Source organism: Callithrix jacchus, chromosome 22 (assembly GCF_049354715.1).
Source record: "Callithrix jacchus isolate 240 chromosome 22, calJac240_pri, whole genome shotgun sequence".
NCBI classification, from domain to species: domain Eukaryota; kingdom Metazoa; phylum Chordata; class Mammalia; order Primates; family Cebidae; genus Callithrix; species Callithrix jacchus.
Genome location: NC_133523.1, coordinates 26813498 through 26841121, shown reverse-complemented (window position 1 = coordinate 26841121; position 27624 = coordinate 26813498). Strand labels below are relative to the sequence as shown.

Here is a 27624-nt window from a genome sequence, read left to right as displayed (position 1 = left end):
TCTGAATCCTGTCTCGAGTTGCTAAGCACTCTCTCTCTCCTCTTTGGCACCTTTTCTGATGCATGGAGGCTTACATGAGGCTAATGTGGCTCTATCTCCTGTGGGACCACATGGCCAAGGCTTCAGCTCTGCTGGGGTCCTGCTCCTTGGACAGTGGATATGGGAGATCAGGCCACAAAGCCCATTGCCCTCCATGACAAGCTGTGCCACAGGCTGCGGAGACATGGCAGCCTGGCCCCTGCCCCTGGGCCTCAGGTCATGCCCTCTGTAGCTGTTCCTCATCAGGAACCATGTCCTGCCCAACTGAGCCCTCCCCTTTCCCTCCTCTACCTGGGAGATGACACGGCCCCTGGGTATGCCATGGGGGCGACAGCATATCCTAGAAACAGGCAGGCATAGCAGCAACTTCATGGCCGGCGAGCACCCTCCCCACATGTCCTTGGGGAAGAGGAAGTCTACAAATTTAACAGCCACTCACACAGAAACTTGAGTCTGCGCCAAATGAAAAACAGATTTCACATGGCAAGTGGGACCAACAACTTTTCTGGAAAGCGACTGTGTATTTACACAACAGTGGATGCCTTTTACATTGCTGGGGGGTGGGTAAGAGCGGGATGGCTAGGAAGCTACAGCACCTAGGCTGTTACAGACGCAGCACTTTCAGATGGCTGGGGGAATAGATGTCACTTCCCACTCAAGACCGGGATTGCTCGTGGGAAAGCAGGTAATAAAGGCAGCACATCCTGCGCTTTAGAACTGCATCCATCTCATCCTGCAGCCACCCTGTAGTTGAAAGCAGTGCTGGAGCCTGACTCTTGGGTCCAAATCTCAGTTCTACCCTGAGTCAGCGAGGCCTTGGGCAAGGAGTCCCTTGAAGTCTGTCTTCCTGTGGCAGAATGAGGATGGCCACATCACCAGGCGTTCGTTGGGCTGGGTCCGAGGTGGCAGGGGCTTGAGTTCCATGTCCCTGGCCTGTGCGTGTTTGCATCACTGGCAGCGGTGACTGCGTGCTGCCTGGGGGAGAGCACTCGAGCCACCTCAGAACTGGTGCACAGATGGAAGCAGGACTGAGGCACCGAGTTGGTCCCTGTGAGACTCTGGGTGCACTGTGAGCGTTGGGGAGGGGCAGGGGCACAGAGCTAGGCCTTTCTGCTCTCCCGGAACACAGCAGTGAGCGTTCCCACTTCCCTTCTCCACTGTGGTGTTTTTCTCTGGTGTGGTCTCGGTGGCAGGTACCAGAAATGTAAAGCCTCAGCACCGCCGCTTCTCCTGCAGAGAACAGACTGTAGCCTGCCTTTCACCATGAGGGCTCCTGGCCTTGCCCTGTTGATCGGCGGACACTTATTCTTCAAAGGGCAGGGGCAGTCGTCCTTCGGAGCCATGTTTCTGACCCCTCTGCTAGGCTGGTCCCCCGCCCCACGCTCACTGCAGCCCTGGGCCTGCATTTCCTCTGGCCCTGCCCGGAAGGGCCTGACCCACTGGCCTTACGGACACATCGCCACAGAGGGCCAGGTTCAGACTGAAAAGCCAAGTCTTTCAGCAGCAAAATGGAACTAAGATATCAAAGGACATCAATGCTGCCGGCTTGGCTTTCGCAGGTCTGACCTCAGGAGGCAATGCTGGGTGACCGCCTTTCAGTCCTCCACAGCTCACGCTGGCAGCTCAGGAGGGGTCCGCTTTAGCTGTGCTGTTGAGGCATAGCCGCACGTGGTGCTATGCTCCTGGCAGCCACCCCAGCTGTGATTCCTGAAGTGAATAAGCCCTAAGTTCCTTAGCAACCCACCCTTCAATCCTCTTCAACCTTCCTGAAATAGCAAAGTAACCCTTAGGTAGGTCAAAGAGTTCCACCCAAAGGCGCGCCTCTGTAGACACCTGCCATGCAATGGATCTTTGGGGACCCCCGCTTCCGTTTCAACCTGGCTGGACTGCAGCAATAGCTCCTTCATTTGATGCCTGTTTATGTCCACATGTATAATGTATGATCACAGACACAACAGATTCATCATAGAGCACTCAGAAAACAGGAAAAAGCATCTTTAAATGAAGTCAACCAGTGTTAACCCTGCTGTGTTTCCCATCAGTCTGTTCCTCTCTGTGGGAGCCATACACAATTAAGATCCCCTAGGAGAAATTCCTGTCCCCTGACTTCTTCACTCAGCACGCCTCCCATATTGCTCAACATCCTCAACCCGGAGCTTCCCTGGTGGAGGTGGTCCATGACAGGAACTGGCTTAGCCATCTCTTCACTGAAAGGTGGGCACTGGAGTTTCAGTTTTCGGCTGTCATCAACAACCGCCTTGGATGGCAAAGCGCTCACAGGTCAATCGTTCCCTTGGCTTTGAACTTCTTTGCAGACCGTTCACTTGACCGAAGCTGGAATTTGCTCCCATAAATGTAGGAAATAAAGCCATCGATTTCCACAGTGAACACAGAGTTTAACTTGGGGATAACTGAAAAAAATAAAAACAAAATAAGCAGGAGAAAAAAGATGAGGAAAAAACCCTGGCAGCAAAGTTTTATTATTCATTCATTTATTTATTTACTAATATTTTACTTTTAGGTAGAATATTATTCATAATACATTGAATGAAAAAAATAAGCTAATAGGAAACGGGAAACCCACGAGGGGAGCGGCACTGGGGTTACATGTGGTTATTCTGCTGTAAGGTCAATTTAGTCACATGCTAAATATAACTCAGCACCTAATCTTCAGGGTCAAAAGCTATACAACAAATTCCCAGAACCAGAGAGACCCAGAACACCTGCCAGAACTGGTTTCCCCACATAACTTTCAGATGGGCTCCTGGCCTTATGCTCTGTGAGGAAACTGTTACAACACTTTCTGAGGTCTACGATGTGAGGTAGAAGAATAGGTAGGAAAATAAGGGGAGCAACAAGAAAAACCAAACTCAAAAAGTAAAGGAACAAGGCCGGGTGCAGTGGCTCATGCCTGTAATCTCAGCATTTTAGGAGGCTGAAACAGGCGGATCACTTAAGGTCAGGAGTTTGAGACCAGCTTGTCCAGCATGGTGAACCCGTCTCTACTAAAAATACAAAAATTAGCTGGCTGTGGTGATGCATGCCTGTAATCCCCGCTACTCAGGAGGCTGAGGCAGGAGAATCCCTTGAATCCTGGAGGCGGAGGCTGCGGTGAGTTGAGATTGCACCACTGCACTCCAGCCTGGGTAAAAGAGAGAGACTGTTTAAAAAAAAAAAAAAAAATTAAAGGAACACAACCCTCTAACTGTGGTTTGATATCTCTGGATTTGTGGGCAAGGCAGGGTGTAGGAATCCTGGAAGACCCGAAGTGTCTGCTGGAGCAATGCTGGCCACTGATGGAACACAATGTCATCGATGGAACACAAAGTCATCGCCAAGGACACAGCTTGGAACTGCAGGGACAGGCGCTGTTCCTGTTTCTACCCTGCTGCCTCTGTGGCTACATCTCTGTGGGAGCAGCGGCCTTAGGGCAGGTGGAGGCCCCTTCCTGGGACCCAAACAGACCCAGGTCCCTGAGGCACAGCCAAGCAGTTCCTCCTTCCCCTTAGCCATTTCTGGCTGGGGCTGCTGGCTGCACTGACACACATCTCCTGGGGGAGCCACAGGCGCAGGGGATGGTCTCTGCAGGCTTTAATGCAGGGTCAGTAAGTATCTGTAATCTTGGAGCCTCGAGGAAAGGGCTAACGCAGGAGCTGGAAGCCCCAGCCCACAGGATTGGGGAAACACCTACATACCTTTCAGGCAATCTTCTTTGGTGATAATTTTGAAAATGTGTTTTGTTTCTTGTAGAAGGATTCCTGTAATACCCACGTAAGAGGGGCATTTGGATTTTGTCACTGCAAAGGAAAAGGGCAGTTCCAGGCTCAGGCCTCTGTGGTGCTGGGGGAACCATAGACAAGCAGCACGCTTCAGGGGTCGGGGGTACTGGTCCCACCCTCTTAGCTAGCAGATGAAGGAAGAGAGCACCCAGTGCATGGGGGCTCAACTGTGGGCACTGCCTGAGCCTATGAGAACCCAGGCTTCCGCTGGGGCTTTGCAGCCTCTGGACTGTTCCTATGAGGTGTGTGGCTGCAGGGGTCTCGGGCAGGATTCTGGAGTCAAAGGTGACACATATGCCTTTGACTCCAGAACAATGAGCACCATCAAGGCCCATGGGCTGGCTGCTCTGATGAACGTGAGTCCTGCTGCAGAGCTGCCCAGCAGCCAGCACTGAGAGACAAGCCACCATCACAAGTAGCAGCCCCTCCCTTGTATTGACCTGAGACTCGGTATAGCCGACAGACAGTCACTGAGCAGCTGCAGTGTGCCTGTTCTGTCCTTGGGAGATGCCAGGGACACAGCCGGAAAGAGGCAGTCCCGCTCTCATGGAGCCCAGGTTCTAGCAAGGCAGGGTGACGAGCGGTGAACCACACCATTCTACTTTCTGACAGCAGTGAGTAGGGACAGGGCAATGAGTGCGGAGGGCCATGTTTTGCCAAAGTAGACCCTCAGGGGAGCAGCACTGGAGCAGGGCTGAACAATGAGAAGCTGGTCTTTGCACACACAGAACTCCTGGGCAGAGGGAAAGAGCAGAGGCAAAGCTCTGGGGCAGGGCAGGAGGAAGGTGGGGTGGGAAGCCGCTGCCCCAGGGATCTGGAGGCAGGTTTACTCCCATATGATGGGACGCTGCAGGAAGACCTGAAGCAGGGAAGAAACGCACTCTGATCTCTATATAACCGGCACTCTGCTGCCTGGGGCCGGGAGGACCTGTGTCTGAGGTAATCCAGGGAGATGACAGTGGCTGAGTTTAGGTAGTAGGATGTTCCACAGGATCAGAGGAGGGGATCAGGGAAGAAGAAACATAGACACTGTTTAGGTTTTTGGCCTGAACAACCAGGGTAAATAACTGAGTAATTAAAACTGAGATGGAAAAGAGCCGGAGAGGTTGCTGTGAGGGGAATCGGGAGGAGCTTTGGCTCTGTAGAGTCTGAGATGCCCCCTGAACATCCAGGTGGCTGTGTGAAGTGGGAAGCTGGATACCTGAGCCTGGAATTCAGGGGACAGGCCTACGCTGGAGAGGTCACCTTGGGGGCTGTCAGGCGTAGCTGACATTTGAAACCATAGCACTGGATGAAAGGGATTCTATATTCAAGATTCCAGGCCATGGGTGAGTGTCAACAGCCACTGTGCCCTTTACGGTACTAACAGGGGTCCCTGTGTGGAAAAGGTACACAGAGACCACTTAGGGTGTGACCAGCAAGTGGCCAGACTGGCTAAGACAGCCAGTGAGAAGCATCTCCCACCCTGAATGCAGGGATGATGGTTGCAGGGGGCCATTTCAGGGAATCCACACAGTAAGGAGCGTGTCCAACAGGACACAAGCCCTGGGTCTCCACAGAGTGACAGTGTGAACCTCTGGATGGCCACGTGCTACACGCTCTTAGGTAAATTACCTGAAATAATAGCCCCGTGAAGATCTGCCTTTAACAGCTTGGCCTGAATCATCTGTGGCTGACTGCAAGGTAAACAGAAGCCCTTGGTTTACATCATGATAAAAAGTTCCAAAAGATGCAACTAGGTCTTCAGCCTTCTGCAGCCAGGCAATGCCGAGGCTGGCTCCTGAAACTGCATTTACAATGAGCAGAGTCTTGGGATCCACCCCAAAGAGAAAAGTTTCAGGAATGCAACTTACGTGTCTGGCTTAAGCCCGTTGCACAGGTCCCTGATATACTGTTTCCAGAGTTCATGGAGAGGGAGAAAAAGACTGTATCTGCGGCAAAGTCAGAAACAGGGAAAAAGTTAGACCACATGAGCTTGGGATGACGATGTCCAAACAGCACAGAGCTTGGCTTGATGCCAACCACTGTGACCTGGGATCATTAGGAACTACATGCAAATCCTAGGATCAGCAATTGAGCTGATAAGGGAGACCAAGAAGCTTCACTGCTCTAACCTCCGTTTCCTCACTGGTAGAACCACACTAGCCAGGGTGGTGTCCACCTGGACTTCTTTTCATGGGAGAGAAATAAACATGAGGCTCATTGAAGCTACTGTGATTTTGAGGTTTTCTGTTACGTGAGCTTGAACTTAGTAAGCCCTCAATAAGGCAGGGGTTGCTGGTTGTCACGCAGGTTCTTGTGTGAGGCAGCAGGCTGGTCTGGAAGGTGAGCATGCAGGTAGCAGGGAGAAGGGGAGGGGTGCAGGGGCGAGGACCTCAACAGCTTTCCTCTGGGCCATTATCTCCGGTCTTGATGGCTCGTGGGGAATCTGCTTCCATGAAGCCTTAGGTTAGAGAAACAAGGACCACAAGCTCAAACCCAACCGGAGCTCCACCCGGGAGGCAAACCCTGGGAGGCAACATCCCCTCCTCCACCTGATCTCCTGAGCAGGACTGGGGACAGCATGACATACTTTAAGCATCTTCTGGGGTGTGGGAGGCTATTTGGCTGTAGATCTCCAAACAAAAGCCTACAGACAGCCCCAAGACACACACACTCAAACCCATCACCAAGGAGGGATGGAGCGTTGGCTGGAGGAAGACGTCCTCCCACAGGACAGGACAGTGATGAATTCCTTTCGGAAACTTCTGAAACGTGTAGGCAGCATCTTGCTCTGGCAATGAAACCTGAGTGGGTGACTGTCTAGCGCTATTAAAAGCTACAAAGTGATATACATTAATATCGGTTCCTCTTTTCTGTCTAACAAAGCTGAGGGACAAACAGCCTGTTGCCATGGGCAACAGATGTACTCGAAGGGGTCTCACTCGTGAAGGCGAGCGAGGACAGGGGCCAAACAATGAGTCCTGCCTCACCCGCCTAGCTGAACACAGCCCAGATTGGTAAAGGAAGGCTGCCCTCTTGTGGCAGACAACAGAGAGGCGCCCTTAGCTTAGGTGGAGGCACCTCCCTAGCTACCCAGCCAAGTCCACACCCGGAAGGGTAAGCATGGTGGGCAAAAAGACGTGGGGAACTCGGCTTACCTCTGCTGCTCTGGTTTAATGTCAAAGAGCCGCAGCTCCCTCCTCTGCCTGGCAGAGAGGCCTTTGGCTTTCTTCTTCTTCTTCTCCTTGCGCTTGTGGCGAATGAAGTACTCTAGGATCACGGCCTTGCGCTGCAGCTGGTCCTCGCGGGCCTTTGGGTTCATGCGAGGCGTGCTGCGCTTCAGGAAGGCCCTCACGAAGGCCTCGGCCTGCTGTGCTCCTGTAGGCTGCAGGCAGACAAGGGGGTGCGGCACTCACTGCTCTGGTCTGGGCAGCCCAGGATCCCAGGCATCCCACCTGCCACTCCCAGCAGCTAGTACAACAGCAGATGGGGCCCAGTCCTCTACCCACTGAGGCTCACACCCTGCTCACCTGCCATGCGTCTGCTACCCACAGCTGCCGAGATATAAGTCACACTCACATGCCAATTAATGACCCTTTGTCACACATGGCAGCCATGTCAAACGCTCACTTCCTGCTCTGGCCCTGCTTTTCTGAGGTTACTCTGATGAGGACGAAAACCTTTCTATCTGGAAGAAGACTTCTCAAATCCTTGGCAGAAGAGAAAGCTTGAGAAATGCGTAACAAAGATATTCGACCAGGCATGACCAGATGAAAGTGAGCTCAGAGTAGCACTAAGCTACAGAGGAAGTGATCCTAATATTACAGAAAACAGCAAAACCAGGCTCCAGGGTTGGCCGAGCCTCAGGGCGTAGGGACCTTGACACTGTGTCCTCAGGATAATACTCCTTAACTGCGTTTCCAGCTCTGTGGGCACGGCGTGGCCACTCTTCAAGACGTCCGCTCCCACAGACCATCACATGGAGAAAGGTACCATCAAGAGCACCTCAGCCCCCACACTCACTCTCTCCAATGGGTGTCACTGAGAGCAGGGTGTCAGTTTACCATAAATGAGCACAGGCTCTTAGGGAGGGCTTCTGGGAAAAATGACTGTCATAATTTCGTGGAATTCTCAAAAAAAAAAAAAAAAAAAAACTTCCAAGCTCACTACTTCTCAAGTTGGAGTTCCAATAATGGATTCCTCATTTGGCAGTGGATGCCATGGCCCTCATGCCTGCCACAGCCCTGGTCAGTACTCTCTCCTGAGGGCCTTTCCACTGGCTGGGCTGTTTCCTGAGCTCTTTTTGCACCAGCTAGGTGGTAAATGTTAAGACTGAGGCTGACAGACAGGTGCTGATCTGTCATTAGTAGCCCAGCCCTCCGTCTATGGGAGAGCAATGGGGATGGGAAGATAGGGTACACACAGCCTTTGAGGGCACTTACCGCATGATGGTGGAAACTCTGTCTGCTTCAGCTTTGCACCTATAGATGCTAACTAAAAATGAATTCACTCTCGTCATTGTTACTATAACAGAACAACTGATTCTCCTAAATACCTGAGTGGCTCTGCTTTCATGGAGAAGCAAAATAAAGGTATACTGGTCTTGCAAAATCTTGCTTTCAAGGTAATGCTCTCATTATGAGCCACAAGAGGAACTTTTGCAAAAGTGACAAAGCAGGATAAGACATCTATATATAATCTGTAAATTTCACTTATATGTGATTGCACGCCTTCTTCAGAAGTGCAGAGGGCACAGCGACAAGGTCGAACGATGCTTCCCACCAGGTGGGCACAGCCTGGAGTCCCCAACACAGTGGGAGACGATAAAAGGTTAAGAAAAGCCTCAGTCTACCAAACTTAACTTTGGCACAACAGAAAAGGAGGCCAGCACGTGGAAACAGGCCATCAAAACTACAGACTCTGATCCACCCTTAGATGTCTGCCAGAAACATGAGGAGTACCATGTGGGAAAGAAGATCTCAACCAGTGCTCTGGGCTCAGAAGCTACCGAGCCATCTTTACTATCACTTCTGTTGCTCCTAGACCTCCTGCCAAGAACTGACCTGGACATCGGAGTCTTTCGCCTCTTTCTGAGACAATGCATGGTAGATCTCACCTGGGGAATTAAAAAAAGAAATGATCAATTCTTGTTAGGTATGGCTGACTGACCTAAGACTTTTCTAATTTTGAAAATAACTACACCACTGGGCACAGTGGCTCATGCCTTTAATCCCAGCACTTTGGGAAGCTGAGGCAGGCAGATCACCTGAGGTCAGGAGTTTGAGACCAGCCTGACCAACATGGTGAAACCCTGTCTCTACTAAAAATACAAAAATTAGCTGGGGATGGTGGCACGTGCCTATAATCCCGTCTAAATGGGATACTGAGGCAGGAGAATCACTGGAACCCAGGAGGAGGAGGCTGCAATGAGCTGAGATCGTGCCATTGAACTCCAGCCCGGGGAACAGAGTGAGACTCCATCTCAAAAAGAAGAAAATAGCATAGCTTATAACATAGCAGAACAACCGCTTATTCAGAGATAGGTGAAGATGGGGTTGGTATGAAGAGCAAACCTTTCTTGGATGCCTCTTATCCCACCCTCTGGCCACATCTATGCTAGAAGTTCCAAGCACGTGGTTTAAAAGGAGTGCTTCTCAAAATTTAACGTGTGTAAAAATCTCTGGGATCTCATTAAAATGCAGATTATTGGTCCCCCACCCTAGATCCTGAGTGTCTAACCTATTTCCAGATATTCTGCAGGTCAGTGGATCACATTTCGAGTTGCACTGGTTTAAAATACCCCAAGTTAGAAGCTTGAGCATTTGCTAAATCTAACAAGGTAACTCATTTACAAGTTATATGATATAGCTAAGATGCAGATGGTTAGAGTAAGTTTTGTTAACTGCAAGATGTTTAAAAAGACTTTTTGCTGGGCGCGGTGGCTCATGCCTGTAATCCCAGCACTTTGGGAGGCCGAGGCAGGTGGATCACAAGGTCAAGAGATTGAGACCATCCTGGCCAACACGGTGAAACCCCGTGTCTATTAAAAATGCATAACTTAGCTGGGCGCGGTGACGTGTGCCTGAAATCTCAGCTACTCCGGAGGCTGAGGTAGAATTACTTGAATCCGGGACGTGGAGGTTGCAGTGCGCCAAGACTGTGCCACTGCACTCCAGCATGGGCGATAGAGCATGACTCTGTCTTAAAACATAAAAGACTTTTCACATTTTATTATGTATGAAATTATAATGTATCATATAATTGATGGTGTCCTGAACTGATAAAATACAACAGTTCTTTTTTTTTTCGAGATAGAGTCTTGTTCTGTTGCCCAGGCTGGAGTGCAATGGCGTGATCTTGGCTCACTGCAACCTCCACCTCCTGGGTTCAAGCAATTCTCCTGCCTCAGCCTCCTGAACACCTGGGACTACAGGCACGTGCCACCATGCATGGCTAATTTTTGTAATTTTTAGTAGAGACGAGGTTTCACTATGTTGGCCAGGCCAGTCTTGAACTCCTCGCCTTGTGATCTACTGCTTCCGCCTCCCAAAGTGCTAGGATTATAGGCGTCTGGCCTAATAGTTCTTTCTTTAAACTCAAAATATACTTAGGTCAGTGAAGTTTCAACTTCTAAAATACATTCCACACTTCTGTTCCTTAATTTATTAAAAGAAGAAACTATGGCACTGGGGACAGAGTACAGGTGTGAATGGAATAAGAACGGCATGACTAAGGCCTGGTTTATGGGCCAAATAGCTAGAAAATGTAATTTACACTACATTCTGTAAATTTCATTCCAGCTTTCTTGTACTTCCCTATGAATGTTTGATGCAAGGTGGTTACAAGTTTTTTTTTTTTTGACACTGGGTCTCACTCTGTTGCCCAGGCTGGAGTGCAGCAGCACAATCATAGCTCACTGCAACTTAGACCTCCTGGTTTCAAGTGACCCTCCTACCTCAGTCTCCTGAGTAGCTGGGACTACAGGTGTGTGCGGTCACACCTGGATAATCCTCCCCCTCCCCCCTGCCAGTTTTTGTAGAGATGGGGTCTCGCTATGTTGTTGCCCAAGCTGGTCTTCAACTTGTGGCCTCAGGTGATCCTCCTGCCTCAGCCTTCCAAAGTGCTAGGGCTACAGGTGTGTCCCACTACGCCGGCCAAGTCTGTTTGTTTGATCAAGCCAACCAATGTGGTTGCAAGTTTTATACACAGAATCTAGTTCTCCCTCAAATGGAACATGGGGAGTATAAACTGTAGAGAGCAACATGTGGGGCCTGATAAATTTCCTTCACCTGTTACAGGTGCTTAGTAACGGACTTGGAAGTCTTTCTACAACAATACACCTCTAACAATTACTAGACACTCATTACTTGCCAGACACCTCATTACAAGCTACACGTTTTGCCATTACTTATGCGCATTAGCAAATTGAAGCTCAGATATGCTGCGACAATCTACTTGATCATATAGGTAGAAAGAGGCAGAGGTGAAAAATCAAAATTCTGATCGGAGGCCCAGTCTCAACGGTGTCTACAAGCCCGTCCTTGGCACATGTCTTCTACCCTTAAGTCCCAAAGCTTTGGGTTAGTGTTACCATTCCCCAGCAGCTCTCGGCGCTTTGCGTCAGATAACGGTGCGAAACCAGCTCGCAGAAGGCAAGGTCTTGACTGCAGTCACTCCAGGAGGGAGTGGTCAAGTTGGGCCAAGGCCTAGAACCCTCCTCTAGCACAGCACACCACTGAGCAGCCGCCGGGAGAACCTGCCTCCAGTCCTGACATCCTTCCCTAGCTCAGAGATCGAGCCAGCCTAACCCGCGCTCCAGCCCTCCGTTTTTCTTATATAGGGTGGGCCCATTCCTGTAGCAGTTCTGTTCGGACTCCGCAGCGACAGGTAGCCCGGACCCAATTCACCCACCAGCACCAAGACCTTAACGGCCACAACCATCCAACTTAGTGGCCCCACTTACTCTTCATTCTCAGACCGCTTCCGGCGCTCTCTGATGACGCACTGGCAGCTGCTGTTGCAGACGCTCGGAGCTCGGACAAGGCGCTATACGTGACGTCCCCGACGCCTGCCCACCTCTGGGGCGCATGCGCCTGGGAGCTGCCTCCGCAGCTGGGAGCTGCGTGGGTGTAGCTAGCCAGTGCGGAGGCGTGGGTTCGCTTCTTGGGGCCTTTGCTGCTTGCGTCTTTTGGGGAACGGGCAGTAGGGTTGGGGTAAAGGCATGTGGAATGCTTGCGAAAGCCCGGAGTAGAGCGAGGTGAGGCGACTTGGAGAGGACTCGAAGGAGGTTGGGGACCTGGGAGGGCGGAAATGGGACGGGGACGGTGGGATGCGGTCTGTGTCGTCCCTAAGCACTCTGACGGATCAGCCGAGGCAGCTTCTGTTGTGGGCACGGGCAGCGAAGCTGGGACAGCAAGCTTAGGTTCTAGTTGCTGACTAGCTGTGTAACCTCGCTTAGGGCACTTCCCATCTTTGGGCCTCTCTTCCAGTCTGTGCTGTGAGTGGGGTCGGTGTCTCAGGTGGTGATGGCGCCGCTTGGGTCCTTATGAAGGTCCCAAAAGCTTTCTTGAGACTTAGAATATCAGCTTTTATTCAATAAAAACAATCACCAATAAGATCAAAGGTGGCTCACCCCTTGGGAGGTGCAGGCAGAAAGAACTCTTGACCCCAGGAGTTCAAGGCCAGCCTGGGCAACATAGGGAGACCCCATCTCTACAAAACATGAAAAAGAAATTATCCAGGCGTGGTGGTGCGTGCCTGTAGTCTCAACTACTTGGGTGGCTTAGGTGGGAGGATCTCTTGAGCCCAAGGAGTTCAGGGCTGCATTGAGCCTGGATGGCGGGATCGCACTACTTCTCACACTACTTCACTCCAGCCTGGGCGACAGAGTGAGACTTGCCTCCAAAAAACAGATACTCCATTGTTTAGTGGGAAGGTGCAGGAAGGCCTGGTGTAGGCTTCTGAGGAGTGACCCAGTGCTAGGCAAAACCGTGGGGCCCCAATTTCTGCTGAGCACTGGGCCTGTGCTGGGTGGCAGAGAAATGGTCCCTGTATGCTAAGTCAGTGGTTCTCAACTTTGAGTACTGTATACATTTCTTTACAGGGGATTCTGGGAGTATGTCCAAGGATTTTTAGTTTGAGAAACACTGGCTTACAATTTATTTGGTGGTGACCTTGAACCATTTGATTTTAAACATCAGACTGCAGGCGCTGAAATTGGTTCATCCCAGTGACCCTGAGTGCGTTGACTTTATATATATGTCATTTGTGTATTAGTTTTTGCATATGTATACACTTATGCATTTATTTCGTATGTAAAATTTGGAAGAACAACATTTATTTGTTAGTTTGCCGACATCCTGCTTTCATGAGAACATTTTGCTGTTTCATATAGCCTCCAGGGGTAAATTGAGCTGGTCACATCCCACATTCTTGCGGTCTCCAGCATCACTTCCTTTTAGTTTTCGCATTAATGCAATAAGGGTAATTCCAGGCTGGACGGCTTTCAATTGCTGGTTGGTGGTAACCTGATCCTATAGATTACGAAGAGAAAACAGACATAATGGCATTATTTCTATAATAATAAAAGAAACATTGAGGTTATGTTTAAGGTAAGAAGGGTTAGGCCGGGTGCGGGGCTCACCCCTATAATCCTAGCACTTTGGAAGGCCGAGGTGTGTGGATCACCTGAGGTCAGGAGTTCAAGACCAGCCAGGTCATCACGGTGAAACTCTATCTTTAAAAAAAAAAAAAAAAAAAAAAGAAGGGTTAAGGCTCTCCAAGCCCTGCTAGAATTCTGTCCAATCTTCTAAAGAGGTCTGATACTCTTGAGTTTTTTTATTTAAGTCAAGAGTTTTACTTTGTAAATCACTGATATCAAAAGTAATATTGGATGTAAAAGCTCCCTGTAAATGAGCCTCTACAAGCTTCCATGGATATTCACTTTGATTGTATTACGAGTTGATTACACAAATGAGTGTATGGTTAAAATGACTGCGTAATTGCTGCTACAGTTGCAAACTTTGTGTTTATTCTCCCAGCCACAAAACGGTAGTCTTTAGCATTGCTCTTCCGTTTATAATTCAGCATTAATTTTATTTTGGAGCATCCATGCCTGGCTGGCTGTATATATCCAGTTTTCTACATATTGGGCTGTTTGAATAGAACTATGTAGTGCTACTGAGGACACTATGACGGAAGTTATTAATGTGACCAAGGAGGCTCTAGAAAACTTCACCATGCCTGAGGCTGTATGAGCACGATGAGTGAGCTGGGTAAGAAGAAATTTCACAAAATGTAAAGCAGCCCATGGTTCAGACAGATTGACAGGGATCCATGATTCAGGAATAAGACCTAGAATTATTAGGGTGGTTATGTCATATGTTTGTATACTACTATGATTAAGGCAATGATGTAATTGACACCAGACTTGGGGAGTTTTGAGAGGCCTGGAGGCCTTGCCGTCAATTCCCACAATAGTGATGGAGACCAAGGAGACAGGTTCTTGAAAAGAAGGCAGAGTGGGGTCGGTGGCCCATGTATTGGTTAAGAAGGAGATGGACTTCCCCTCCGCTGTAAGAGTTACCTGAAGCTTGGCGTCCCTGATGGTCCAGGGGGCTTCTGAGGGGTTCTGGCAGTGTCAGTCTTCAGCCGCCAAGCCAAGGAGGTCTAAGAAGGATTCGGTTCGGGAGCTTTGGGTTGGAGCTTCCAGGAGCTCTGGGAGCAGCAACGTGAGTCAGACAGTCCGACTTCCAATGGGGTACCCCACAGACAGGACACAGCTTAGAGGGGTTTTTGGGCTGTGAGCATTCATTAGCCCAATGTCCAAGCTTTTGGCATTTGAAGCAGGATGAAGCCCCAGGCTGTGGGCACTCCCTGGCCCAGTGGCCAGTTTTCTGGCATCTGAATCAAGGCTTTGGGGGAGGAGGTCCTGAAGAGAAGCCTGAATGCTGTGGATTTGGTGGTCTGAAACTTCTATGAGTGAAGGAGTGGCTCGGGTCTGTCTTACAGCGGAGGCGAGCATTTGTAATTCTGAAATATGCTGCCGCTTGGCAGCCTCTTCTCAGTTGTCAAACACCTTAAAGGTGAGGTTGATCAGTTTCTGTTGTGGGGTTTGAGGGCCAGATCCTATTTGAAGTTTTTTTCTAATATCGGGGCAGATTGGTTAATAAAAATAAGACAGCCTTCTGGCCCTTCTGGGTATAAAGCAATAAATTGTCTAAGGGTGGCTGCTAAGCGAGCCACGAACTGAGCAGGGTTTTCATCTTTGCCTTGGGTAGTTCTTTAAGTTTGTCATAATGAACAAACTTGGCTTTGTAAGCTGCCTGCTTCAGTCCCTTAACTAAGCGAGAGACCATATAGTCACGCTTGGCAATGTCAGGCAAGCCCACCTGTTATTGCCATTGGGGTTCTTCCCTAGGTACCACTCTGACACCCTCTTGGAGGGCTGGCTCATGGCATCTGCGGGTGTCAGCACAAGACTGAGCCAGAGTATAGACCCTATTTCGTTCATCTGAGAAAGAGTAGGGGTTAGAATGACATTTAAGTCATTCCGGGTTAAGTTGTAGAACTGAGTTAGAAATTGGAACTCTTGGATATATTTAGTAGGATCCGATGAAGAGGAATCTAAGCACTGACTAATTTGGGACAGATAGGACAGAGAAAAAGGAACAGGCACTGTGACTGTGCCCTCTGCTCCAGCCACCTCTGGAAGGGGGAACTGTTGGGTGGGGGAGGAAGAGCTAGTGTTAAGGCTGAATTGTGTCCCGGAGTGGGTGTGGGATGGAGAAGTGACAGAGGTATAAGAGGGAGGGGATGGGGCAGTGGGGAGATTAGGGTCTGGTTCAGCCTGACGAGGGGCAGCCTGAGGGCGAAGGGAAAGTTCAGAAGGGTCTATTGAGAGTGAAGAATTTGCATTGGCGGTAGGGACAGGGGGCACAGGTAGGAGGGAAAGAAGGAGAATTTGAAAGGGGTCACATTGCGAGCACAGGCTGGGAAGGGAGCGAAGTGTGAAAAATGCCTGGACGTAGGGGACTTCAGACCATTTGCCCATTTTACGACAAAAGTTATCTGGATCCTGCAGGATAGAAAAATCGAAGGTATTGTTTTCTGGCCATTGAGAGGCATTGTCCAATGTATATTGTGGCCAAGCGGTATTGCAAAAGAATATAAGGCGCTTAGGTTTTAGGTCAGGTGATAGCTGGAGAGGTTTGAGACTTTTCAGAATGCAGGCTAAGTGAGATATGGAAGGAATGGAGGGTGCGAGATTGCCCGCAGTTTGAGTGGCAGAGACAAAGTGAATCTGCAACCAAGCAGCTTAGCAGGCATCCCAGACTAAACCTTGGTCTGAACCTGGGGTGAATCGGTCAAAGGGGGCGTCCCCCATGTTGATCCATCACCTATGAGTGCGAGTGAGTGACCAGAGCAGACGTTTCCGTCAATCACCAAGGGAAGACTGTCTTCCGGTTCCGTGACCTACACAGGATTTTTTCCAGTCATGAACCTCACGGAAAGTCCTGTCGTTCTTGTCTCCGTTGAAAGGGAGAGGAAGATGAAACTGAATGGAGGAGGAGGTTGACAGGTATCAAGAAGGGCTAAAGAAGAGAGTGGAGGCATACCACTTACCTGATCTGAGGATGGTGAGTGGGTTTGTGGGCTGGTCTGATGAGCCTAGGTCATAGGTAGGTCTCTTCATGGAGGGAGCACAAGAACAGGGCTGGGACAGGGGGTTTGGTCTCCTGTAGGAGTTCCCCTGTCCTGGGTTTTGGCACCAAATGTTAAAGTGCGCACGCTGAATGAAGAGACCCCCCAAACAGGCTTTGTGTGAGCAACACAGCTGTTTATTCATCCGCGTGCAGGTGGTCTGAGGCCGAAAAGGGTGTCAGCTGAAAAGGGTGTCAGCGAAGGGCGGTGGGATAGGAGTTGGTTTTATAGGTTTGGGGTGGGCGGTGGGAAGTTACAGTTTAGGACGGATTTTTGCAAACTGGGAGGGAGTCTTAGGGTGTGGAGTCAGGAGGTTGACTAAAGTTGGTTACAAAGACCAAGGGCCTGATCAATGAGGGCAGGAATAAGGAACAATAGAGAATATCTTAACCAGGCACCACAGGTGTTGATCACGTTTTTCTCTTTTCATGGTCTTCTAGTTACTTTAGATTTTCCAGGAACTCATCTGGGATGTATGTGCAGGTCACAGAGGTTACCATGGTGTCCATGGCACCATCAGTCAGCCTAAAAGATCTTAAACAGTGCATAGCGCTGAATACAGATTCTAGCATTCCTAAATTAAATGGGCTCTGTACTCCATTATTAACCACACTAGCTTTTATTTCTTTTAATAGTTTAAATTCTACTGGAGTGTGTTCATGAACAAGTTGTTGTGGATTGTTTAGATTGGGCCTTGCAGTGATAGGAAACGTGCAAGGTCCTAAGGGTTTCAGCTATGGCTGCAGCGCACAGGATTTTTTGTGTTGGAGTCTCTATTTCTGCTACTCAAGGCGGCGGTGCGGGTCGGCTCTCCTCCTCGCTCTCCTGTTTGTCGCTTTCAGTAGGTGCTACTGGTGAGACAGAAGGCTCTTTCAATTTTTGAGAGTCAGAGTATGGCTCCTGCTGTCCAATTGAATAAGGAGATAATGGCAGGAGGACAGTATGGACCAAACTACAAGCAGAGGAAGCAGAGGGTTCTACTTTAAGACCTTTTTGATGAGCCCATTTCAAACCTCCTACCTGGTCCCAATTTTCCACATCGAGGATACCTGTTTGCAGAAACCATGGGTTATGTGTAATGACTTCCTGTAGAAGCTTCGTTAGTGTTTGAGAACTGTTATAGTGAACCCCAAGTTTCTCTTCAAAGAATCAGTATGCCAGTATGTTTAGCTTTCTTATTTAAATCTCTATTTTAAAGTTCAACTTCCTTGTCATTCCAGACTGGTTCTAATCAGTAGTTCATTTCTGCTCCCCCTCCCCCAGCTCCATCCTGACTCATCCGGGTTACCTGATCACCCCTGGCTACCTGCTCTGACACACCTTCCTGTCAAAACACCTGCCCTGCCACTCCAGCTCAGACCCCTGCTCTTTTAAAAATAGCCAGTCGGGATTGGTCTAGCTTGTGTGGTCTAACCGTAGCCCATAGGGGACGACACAGCAGTAGGTCAGGCATAAGTACCCCTTCCCCCCTTGTCCAAGCATAAGAGTACCCCTTCCCCCCTTGTCCAAAGTTGCAGCCATTGTTCCGTCTGTGCACCGCACCCTTCTATAGAAGTAAACTGCCTTGCTGAGCGGACTTATGTTTGAGCGCTATTTCTTTTGTGGCATCGAAATTTTACTTAGAACTGACCTGAGCACCAGACAGTAAAGTAAAACTTTAAGCAACTGCACATAATGTTGCTTCTTAGTAGTTGCTCCTCAGTAGACAAATTCTGCCCAAGTTAGTCTGATTCAGAAACTGCCCACTCCCAGTACCTCTTTAGGGCGCTGACCTTATATGTACTGCCAGTAGACTCCTCCTGGGGAGGGGGTTCCTGGTCCGTCTGATCAGTTTCACTTTCTCTGCTCCAGCAGACCTTCTTCATTCATGTCTCTTGTGGTTGTTATCTCATGAATGAAGGAGGACGAAGAATGCGAAATTGGAGAGAAAGACAAAAGGTTCTGTTTGAAAGAAGGGATAGGGGCTCTTTGCTTCTAGTGAACAAAGGCCTTGGGCTTTTACAGCCCTTTGTATTTATTAGATGAAGTGAATAGGGAGGAAGGAGAAACTGTCTGTAAGCTACTTGATTTATCACAGGTTCACATGAGTGCTTTCCTTGTTCAGCAGGTTCCAGATATTCAGGTAACCCCTAGGAGCACGGGACTTGAGACAAGGACTGTTGATTTGCCCTCGACATTCCCTCTGGCGGCAGGTTGCGGACATCCTGCTTTCATGAGAATAGTTTGCTGTTTGCTCATATAGCCTCCACAGGTATATTGAGTTGGTCACATTCCACATTCTTGTGGTCTCCAGCACTTTTCAGGGGATTCTGGGAGTGTATCCAAGGGTTTTAGTTTGAGAAACATTGGCTTACAATATCTTTGGTGGTGCCCTTGTACCATTCTGATTTTAAACATAAGGGCTGCAGGTACTGAAAGTGGTTCATCCCAGTGACCCCGAGTGCACTGACTTTATATAAAATCTGTGTATTATATTTTGCATATGTATACACTTCCGCATTTATTTTATATGTATAAAATTTGGAAAACAACATTTAAACCAAAACATGCTGCCTTTGCAGATGCCTGAAAATAGTGATTGATGGGACTGATAACATGTGAACTACCAAATGAAAGCTTTTATTTTAACATTGACACATAAGAATTCTATGTATTTATGGTGTACAATATGTTTTGAAATGTGTGTACATTTTGTAATGGCTAAATGAGCTATGAGCGATGCTAATACACTCATTTTGTGATGAGAACACTTCAGACCTACTCTCAGTGAAATTCAGATTATTAACTGAAATTCATTATTATAAGCTATAGTCACCATGTTGAACAACAGAGCCCTTCACAAATGTGAACTTTAAAATTGAATGAGACAGCAGAAGATGTTAGCCAGTTTCAGAGCTGTATACTCAAGGGGGGCCCCTTTTGGGCAATACTTCTGTGATGATGGAGATGAGTGAGAAGACCTCTGTCTTTGAAAGTTCTTTCCTACGGTTGTTAGGGCTCTTAATTCCCAGTTGATCCCTTCTGGCATCCCTGGGTAACTGCCAGTTTCCCCTGAAATTCCCTGATTGTGGATGGATGGGGCGTCCTTGAGTTACAGTTACTCTATAATTGCTTCATCACTAAAATATTTTTTAAAGAGCAAACAAACCACTTGATTATTCTCAGAAAATAATTGTTTGTGTATGCAGAGAGATACCTGTGAGGATAGTTGTGATTGTTGTTTCTAATAGCAAAAATGTAAAAAAAAGTGCTATATTTGATCATAGTGGATCAAGCAAATTAACTGTGTGCTAACAAATTAGGTTAATTAGGTATGCTAATTAATGCATTATTAAATGCACTAATTTACCTAATTAGCACACACTTAATTTGCTTGATCCATTGATCAAATATAGGATCACAATCACATGGCAAGCTTCAGAATTTCAAATTTCTTGGTATCATACCTGGGGATTCATTTTCAGTAGATGGGTCTCAATCTGTTTTTATAAAGTGTTCCTAGGTATGGTACATTTGTTACAGTAGGTAGGTAGTCAGGTATGACAAGGGCAGGAGAAGGCTCCCCACTACACACCCCAGGAGTGTTGGTCAGGCGGATGTTAACTGTTTTCTCTAAAGCAATTGGCCACAGCTGGTGCTAGGGAAAAGGCAGACCCCCCCCCCCCCCCCCCCCCGCCTCCGCAACAGATGGAAAACACCTGAAACTGATCAGCAGCTTCCCTGTAAGATCTCAGGATGGGGAGAAGTAAACCAAGATCTTGGAAGTAGGCCAGCGTGTAAAACCTCAAGATAAGAGGGCAGGCTGCGCTCGTGGCTTCTGGAGTCGCCCGCTTGTCCTTCCAGGTTGTCTAATACTTTCCTTATTTTCTTTCTTAACTGTTCTAAAGGTTTTTATAAACTTTCCCTCCTGCTCCGAAACTTGCTTCAGTCTCTTTTTCTATTTCATGCCCCTCAGTTGAATTCTTTCTTTTGACAAGGCAAGAATTGAAATTGCAAATGCTTGTGGATTCGTCTCCAGTTACTCGGGGGTAACCTGGTTCTCGGCCACTACTAACACATTTATCTAACATGATGGGATACCGTGCAGCCATTAAACAAATTACACACAACTTTTTAACTCTTACAGGCCAATAAAATCAAATATGTACACAATAATTACAAAGACATGACTATAATAAAAGATTTCATAACTGGGTGAATGAAGTTATGGGAGATTTTTCCTTTTGTTTCTCTTTTTTAAGTTGCATTTGGTGAGAACAAGACTTTAATTTTTTTCTTTTTTATAACTATAAATGATAAACTTCCAAACGGGGATACACTTGTGTTTTCCCAGTAGTGGCTTTGTGAGAAAGTTCACAAGAAGTCAAGTTTTGATGACACCATTGCAGGTGACTCCCCTCCCACCTCCAGGAATTTGTCATGAAAAATCAAATATGCAGAAGAATGGAAACATTTCAGTAGTGAACACCCGTATATGCTCTTTGATTCTGCAGTTCACACTTTGTTGTATTTGTACAGGTTTTTAAAAATTGTTGCTCTGAGACATTCAGGCTGCTGTTCTGAGAACTCAAGAAAAATCTCATATGTAAGCTCAGAAAGATTGAGCCTCAACTATTAAATAAGTGGGTATTCATGAAAATTAGAACTTCTTTTGTAAATAAACACACTAAATTTACAGAAACCTTTTACCTGGTAGCCTCTGACAATACAGTGGAGAATTATTTTTTCCTGTATCTCCTCTCCACTTGTGGATTAAAAAAAAACATGATTTCTAATTATATATATATATATATATATATATATATATATATATATATTTTTTTTTTTTTTTTTTTGAGGCAGTGTCTTGCCCTGTCACCCAGGCTGGAGTGCAGTGGTGTGATCTTGGCTCATTGCAGCCTCTGCCTCCCAGGTTCAAGCGATTCTTCTGCCTCAGCCTCCTGAGTAGCTGAGATTATAGGCACCAGGCACCATACCCAACTATAATTTTGGTATTTTTCTTAGTAGAGATGGGGTTTCCCAATGTTGATTAGGCTGGTCTTGAACTCCTGACCTCAAATGATGCACCCGCCTTGGCCTGCCAAAGGATTACTGGTGTTAGCCACCACACCTGGCCTCTAGTAGTAGTTTTTTTTTAACTGCCTTTTTTTTTTTTTTTTTTTTATTTGAGAGGGAGTTTTGCACTTGTTGCCCAGGCTAGGGTGCAGTGGTTCGATCTTGGCTGAACGCAACCTCAGCCTCCTGGGCTCAAGTGATTCTTCTACTTCAGCCTCCTGAGTAGCTAGGATTATAGGCATGTGCCACCATGCTCGCCTAATTTTGTATTTTTAGTAGAGACGGGGTTTCTCCATGTTGGTCAGGCTATTCTCGAAATCCCAACCTCAGGTAATCCACCCGCCTGGGCCTCCCAAAGTCCTGGGATTACAGGCATGAGCCACTGTGCCTGGCCTTACCGCTTTTCTTAAGTATGAGAAAAGGTCGTGATCCTGAATACCAGCAGACCTGCAATAAGAGCATGGAAGCCTTTATTGTCAGTGAAAGTTGTAATCCACCAAGTCAACAAAGTCAATATATTATTTGTATAGGTATATATATGTGTATATTCTTGTATATGTATATATATACACACCTGTTTTTGTGTTTTTTTTGTGTGTGTATATATATACAGACAATATTTTTTTCTTTTTTGAGATGGAGTCTTGCTCTGTTGCCCAGCAGTGGCAAGATCTTGGTTAACTGCAACTTCCACCACCCAGGTTCAAGCGATTCTCCTGCCGTAGCCTCCTGAGTAGCTGGGACTACAGGCACACACCACCACACCTGGCTAATTTTTTTGTACTTAGTAGAGACGGGGTTTCACCATGTTGGCCAGGATGGTCTCGATCTCCTGACCTCGTAATTCTCCCGTCTCGGCCTTCCTAAGTGCTGGGATTATAGGTGTGAGCCATCTCGCCTGGCCCTTTGTTTCTTTTTGAGTGATTATATCGGGCACATTTGAGGAGGATGAGGCCAGGATGCCTTTTCTACAGAAAGGCCTTGTCTGTAACGTGGGTTGCTTAACAGCACCTTCTTCCCAGGGTGACCTCAGCACTCAGCAAGATGATGCATCTTTAAACGGCCTGGCACAGAATATGGCTTGAGAGGTGGTAGCCATCATTATCTGCATCCTCACAAGGTCTGAACAGTTCCTGAGACTCAAGATTACGTGCTTCCCTGGCCCTGCTGTGCCCTTGATCCAGCCATCATATATTGACGAGGACGGCTGGTGAGGGTGGTGGTGAGAGCCTGGGCACAGTGGCATCAGCCATCAGCCATTCCTCAGGCCTAATGTGATGCAGGAGACTGCCCACTGACACACTGAGGAGACCAGGCAATAAGGTGCCAGTGCTAACACCAGACGCTTCTGCTGGGCACACCCTCTTCTGCTGGGTAATAGGCACTTTGTCTACAAGAATAAAAAAACTGGGGCTTGCTGGAGGACAGTGGACCAGCTCTTTGTAAAGAGGCAGCGCTGTGCTCTAAGCCAGTTTAAGTCTGACCATTTGGAATTCTGACAGCAGGGACTAACACCTGGTGTGTCCGGTCAAATAACAGTTTCTGAAATCCAAGTTTTCCAGTCTTTCGACCTCCAGAAATCACTCGAAGGCGGGCTTGATCCCAAATGTATACAATGCAACTGTAGATTTCTTCCCCCTCCCTGACCCAGTGTTACCCTGTGAACTGATTGCACTGAGGAAAGCGTGGTTTCAGCTAATGGAGTGTCTGGATAAATATAGGGCTCTCTGGGTCCTAAGAGCTTCACTGGATTTCCCAGACTTGCCGAGACACTTGAATGGTTTGGAGGAAAGTCACGGCAGGCTGCATGGGATTGTGTGCATGTAGCATTCAGGAAGATACTTATCCTCCTCAAGTCCTGAAGCCTCATTGGGGCCCTATGTCCAGCTTGTCACACAAAGGGATCCCTGAGGACTCCTACCAGCTTCCCGGCAGCCCAGGTGCCACCGGAACTAGAAAGAGAGGGACCATGGAAGCAGATCTCTGGGTGCTCTGGGGCCTGAAGGCTGCTTCACTGCCAGGAGTCCTCTGGGGGCTTGCACTGAGACCAGCCGGGACAGCATAGTGAAACCACACCTCTACTAAAAATAGAGCTTGCACCTCCCTCCACCTTATTTTGACTTGTGCTCAACTCTGGGAAAGCAATCATTGGCTCCAGACCTAAGGGTGATGTGTTTACATTTGTATGAGTCTGGGTCACAATAAGGGAAAGTAAGAGAGAAAGGACCTGATATAAAGTCACCCAAACTGGAATTGGGACACAGCTGGGAAGCACAGAGATCTGGCTTTGTGATGCCTGGATCCCAAAGCCCTGCTGTAGTCAGGGGACACACCTCCCTTCAAGATACTTGAAGCCAGGCTGGGAGCAGTGGCGCACACTTTTAGTCCCAGGACTTCTGGAGGCCGAGGTGAGAGCATCACTTGAAGCCAGGAGTTAGAGACGAGCCTGGGCAACATGTAAGAACCCATCTCTACAAAAAATTAAAAATGAGCCAGGTGTGGTGGCACACATCTGTAGTCCCAGTTGCTCTGGAGGCTGAGATAGGAGGACTGCTTGAGCCCAGGAGGTCAAGGTCAAGGCTGCAGTGAGCTGTGATTGCAACTGCACTCTAGCCTGGGCAACAGAGTGAGACCCTGTTTCAAAAAAATGATTTGAAGCCAGAGGGGATCAGAAGCTCTTTAAACCTGATTGAGTGTAGAGGTCAGCCCTTTAGCAAAGCTGCTAAAAAGGAAAAGGGGTGCCCTTTCTGGGAGATGGAAAGATGCTTTAGTCTTCTCCAGTCTGTGCTGTTCTTTAATATACAACATCCAGCTTGAAATGTATAAAACAGTACATATGAAACCCATAGAAACAGGACACTGTGACCCACAATCATGGAAAGAAAGGCACTAGAGCAGAAGCGTAGGTGACCCAGATGCTGAACTGGAAGATGAGGCCTTTAAAATACTATTATAAATAGAACACCAAACTTGGAGGGAAAAATGGGCCAAATAGGTGAGCAGAGGAGAAATTTTCATCGAGGCATGGAAATTCCAAGCTAAAAACACTTTGAGTGTTCCCTGTGATGGTAAATACCTGTATGTTTCAAAACAGTTTTCTTTTCCCCTTAGAGACAGGGTCTTCTCTTTCCCAGACTAGAGTGCAGTGGCTTGATCATAGCTCACTACAGCCTTGAACTCCTGGGCTCAAGCAGTCCTCCTGCCTCAGCCTCCTGATTCCTTGGGACCACAGGCACGTGTCATCATGCCTGGGTGATTAAAAACATTTTTGTAAAATGTTGCCCAGGCTGGTCTTGAACTCCTGGCCTCAAGTGATGGACCACCTTGGTATCCCTAAGTGCTGGGATTACAGGCATGAGCTACAGCACCCTGGCCGACTTAACGGTTTTATAACTACTGAGAATACTTCCCTAGACCATACACCCTCTGCCTTTTTTTTTTTTTTTTTTTTTTTGAGATTGAGTCTTGCTCTGTCATCCAGGCTGGAGTGCAGTGGTGCCATCTCAGCTCACTGCAACCTTTGCCTCCCCGGTTCTAGAGATTTTGCTGCCTCAGCCTCCTGAGTAGCTGGGACTATAGGCATGCACCACCACACCCTGCTAATTTTTGTATTTTTGGTAGAGATGGGTTTTCACTATGTTGTCTTAGCTGGTCTCAAACTCCTGACCTCAAGTGATCTGCCTGCCTTGGCCTCTCAGTGTTGAGATTACAGATGTGAGCCACCGTGCCCAGCCGCATTCTTCCTTTATAATAATCTGATAGATATTTATCTTGCTCAAGCCCTGACACCTCTCTGGGGCCCCGTGTCCAGCTTGTCACATGAAGGGATCCCTGGGGACTCCTACCAGCCTTCCTGCAGCCCAAGTACCACTGGTACTAGAGGGAGAGGAACCTGGGAGAAGCTCTCTCTGTGCTCTGGGGCCCAAAGGTTGCTTCACTGCCAGGAGCCCTCTGGAAGCTTCAGCTGTCTGAAGTGCTGGGACGTGGAGATTGTCAGCTTGCAGAGTGTCCCCCTTCTGGTCCAGACTCAGTGTCATTTCCATCTTCTCCGTGCCATCAATGGTCCTCCATCTCCAGCCACTCAGGAGACTGAGACAGGAGGATTGCTTGAGCTCAGGAGTTTGAGGGGAAAAATGTTAAATCTGAATGTGCAGGCATTTACCGTCACCTCATTCCTGAGGCTTCAACCCTGCCTGTCAATGCACAGTTCAGGGAGGACTGGCCCTCGTTTCATACCTGGGGCTTGTCTGCAGAGCAGCAGGGGCCGGGGCTGGGGTGCAGCTGCTCTCTTTGTCAGCTTGAGGACGTTCCCCTATTTCTCTCAGGTCTTGAGGCTCCTTGAGGATCCCCAGAAGCCACCAGCCTCTGGATGGAGGATACAGCTTTAGCACACACCTGGAGGACCCGTTGGCCTTTCCTTTTGGAGCACTGGTGGCTGTGAGGGATGCCCCTGGCTTCTTCCCATCAGTAGCCAAATAGTAAAACATGACCCAGCATTGCAATGCTGAAAATGGGCTTATAATTCTCAGATTGTTAGGTTTCTACCATCTTATATTTTAATCAAGAATATAGGGAAATCTGGCTGGCTATAGTAGCTCAAGCCTATAATTCCAGCACTCTGGAGGCTGAGGCAGGCAGGTCACTTGAGGTCAGGAGTTTGAGACCAGCCTGGCCAATATGGTGAAACCCCCTTTCTACTAGAAATAAAAAAATTAGCCAGGCATGGTAGTACTTGCTTGTAATTCCAGCAATTTGAGGGGCTGAGGCATAAGAATTGCTTGAACCCAGGAGGCAGAGGTTGCAGTGAGCCAAGATCGTGCCACTGTACTCCAGTCTGGGCAACAGAGTGAGACTTGATCTAAATACATACATACACGCATGCATACATACATGCATACATACATACATATGGCTTCTTGACACCTGGACAGGAACTGCCTTTAATATTAATTTGGCCATTTGGACCATGACAGGTTATCTTGGCATTTATATTTATTGGTTTTCGTATTTTCTCCCCCCTAGGGAGGTCTCAGAATATTAGACATAAAAGGTGCTTCAGGTCTGCAGCGGTGTTCTCTGGTGCGTCGCTTGATGGCATTCTAACACAAGAAACTAGGTGATGGCTTGCGGCTTCTTTCCTCAGTCTGGAAATTATTTCCCTCCACACCTGTCAAAAATCAGGTTTACTGGCCACTTGAAAGAATCACAGCCCTTGTGACTAGAAACTGCAGACATCCGGAAGCGGAGGGCACTTCTCTATAAACAATGTACAGGATTTTGATCAACAGCTTCAGAATAGACAGGACAGAGTCAAGTGGTTTAAATAAGATAGAGGGTAAAAGGAGAGAGAAATTAAGAGACCCCGGGGAAGAGGCGGGATTGTCGATGACATTCAGAAATTGATGGTGATCAGCGAGGCAGAAGGAGAGGAGGGGGCGCTTCCAGATGGCAGGATTCACGGCTAGATTGTGGCTGTTATGAGACAGGGCAGCTTTGAGGAAGGCGAGGGATTGATTTCTACTCCTGTCTGGTTTTTTTTTTTTTCTTTTGGAGGTGCCCTTTACCCCTTTTACTATGAAATGATTTTCTGCCCAGTGACCTTGTAATTACAATGGAAAGAGGCACTCATACTGCAGAGTAAATAATACAACACTGGGCAGTGAGGTATAGACATGAGCTCACGAATTTCATGTGACAAGTGTCCTTTTCCATATAAAGGTAGAAACAGACAAAAGGAACTGAAGTTACTTAGCAAAATTGCTACCAATTAAGCTTTATTTTTTGAGGTTAGTGACTGTCTGGTGACATTTATTGGTGACAGCTGGGTTAGGACACTCGAATGCAATTTTCCCTTCTTATCAAGGAAAAGCACATACTTGTGGAGGAGAGGCAATGGTAAACGCTGGATGCTGTTGTCACCGTGCTGCCTGTCACAATTGCATCTCCATAGTGTGGGTGCAGGGCAGAGGCAGATGCACAGGCAGCGTTTGAGAAAGTGCGTGAATGACTGAATGTCTGAAATCAACTGAAAGGCACACAAAAGGTGGCTTCCTAAGCAGTGTGATTC

General features: G+C 47.9%; 1 protein-coding gene across 2 annotated transcripts; it reads right to left on the bottom strand.

Annotated features, from left to right (window-relative positions):
• Nucleotides 1-2020: 2020 nt before the first annotated feature.
• On the bottom strand, nucleotides 2021-11806 carry POP4 (POP4 ribonuclease P/MRP subunit). Of its 2 annotated transcripts, XM_002761970.7 has the most exons (7): nucleotides 11764-11806; nucleotides 8864-8916; nucleotides 6959-7185; nucleotides 5672-5749; nucleotides 5433-5494; nucleotides 3735-3836; nucleotides 2021-2450 (listed from the first exon to the last, which is right to left on the bottom strand). In XM_002761970.7, the coding sequence occupies exons 1-7, from the start codon at nucleotides 11768-11770 to the stop codon at nucleotides 2314-2316; spliced, it is 666 nt and encodes a 221-aa protein (XP_002762016.1). In that variant the 5' UTR covers nucleotides 11771-11806; the 3' UTR covers nucleotides 2021-2313. The 2 variants fall into 2 exon arrangements, with proteins under 2 accessions (XP_002762016.1, XP_078215685.1); XM_078359559.1 differs by lacking the exon at nucleotides 3735-3836.
• Nucleotides 11807-27624: the final 15818 nt, after the last annotated feature.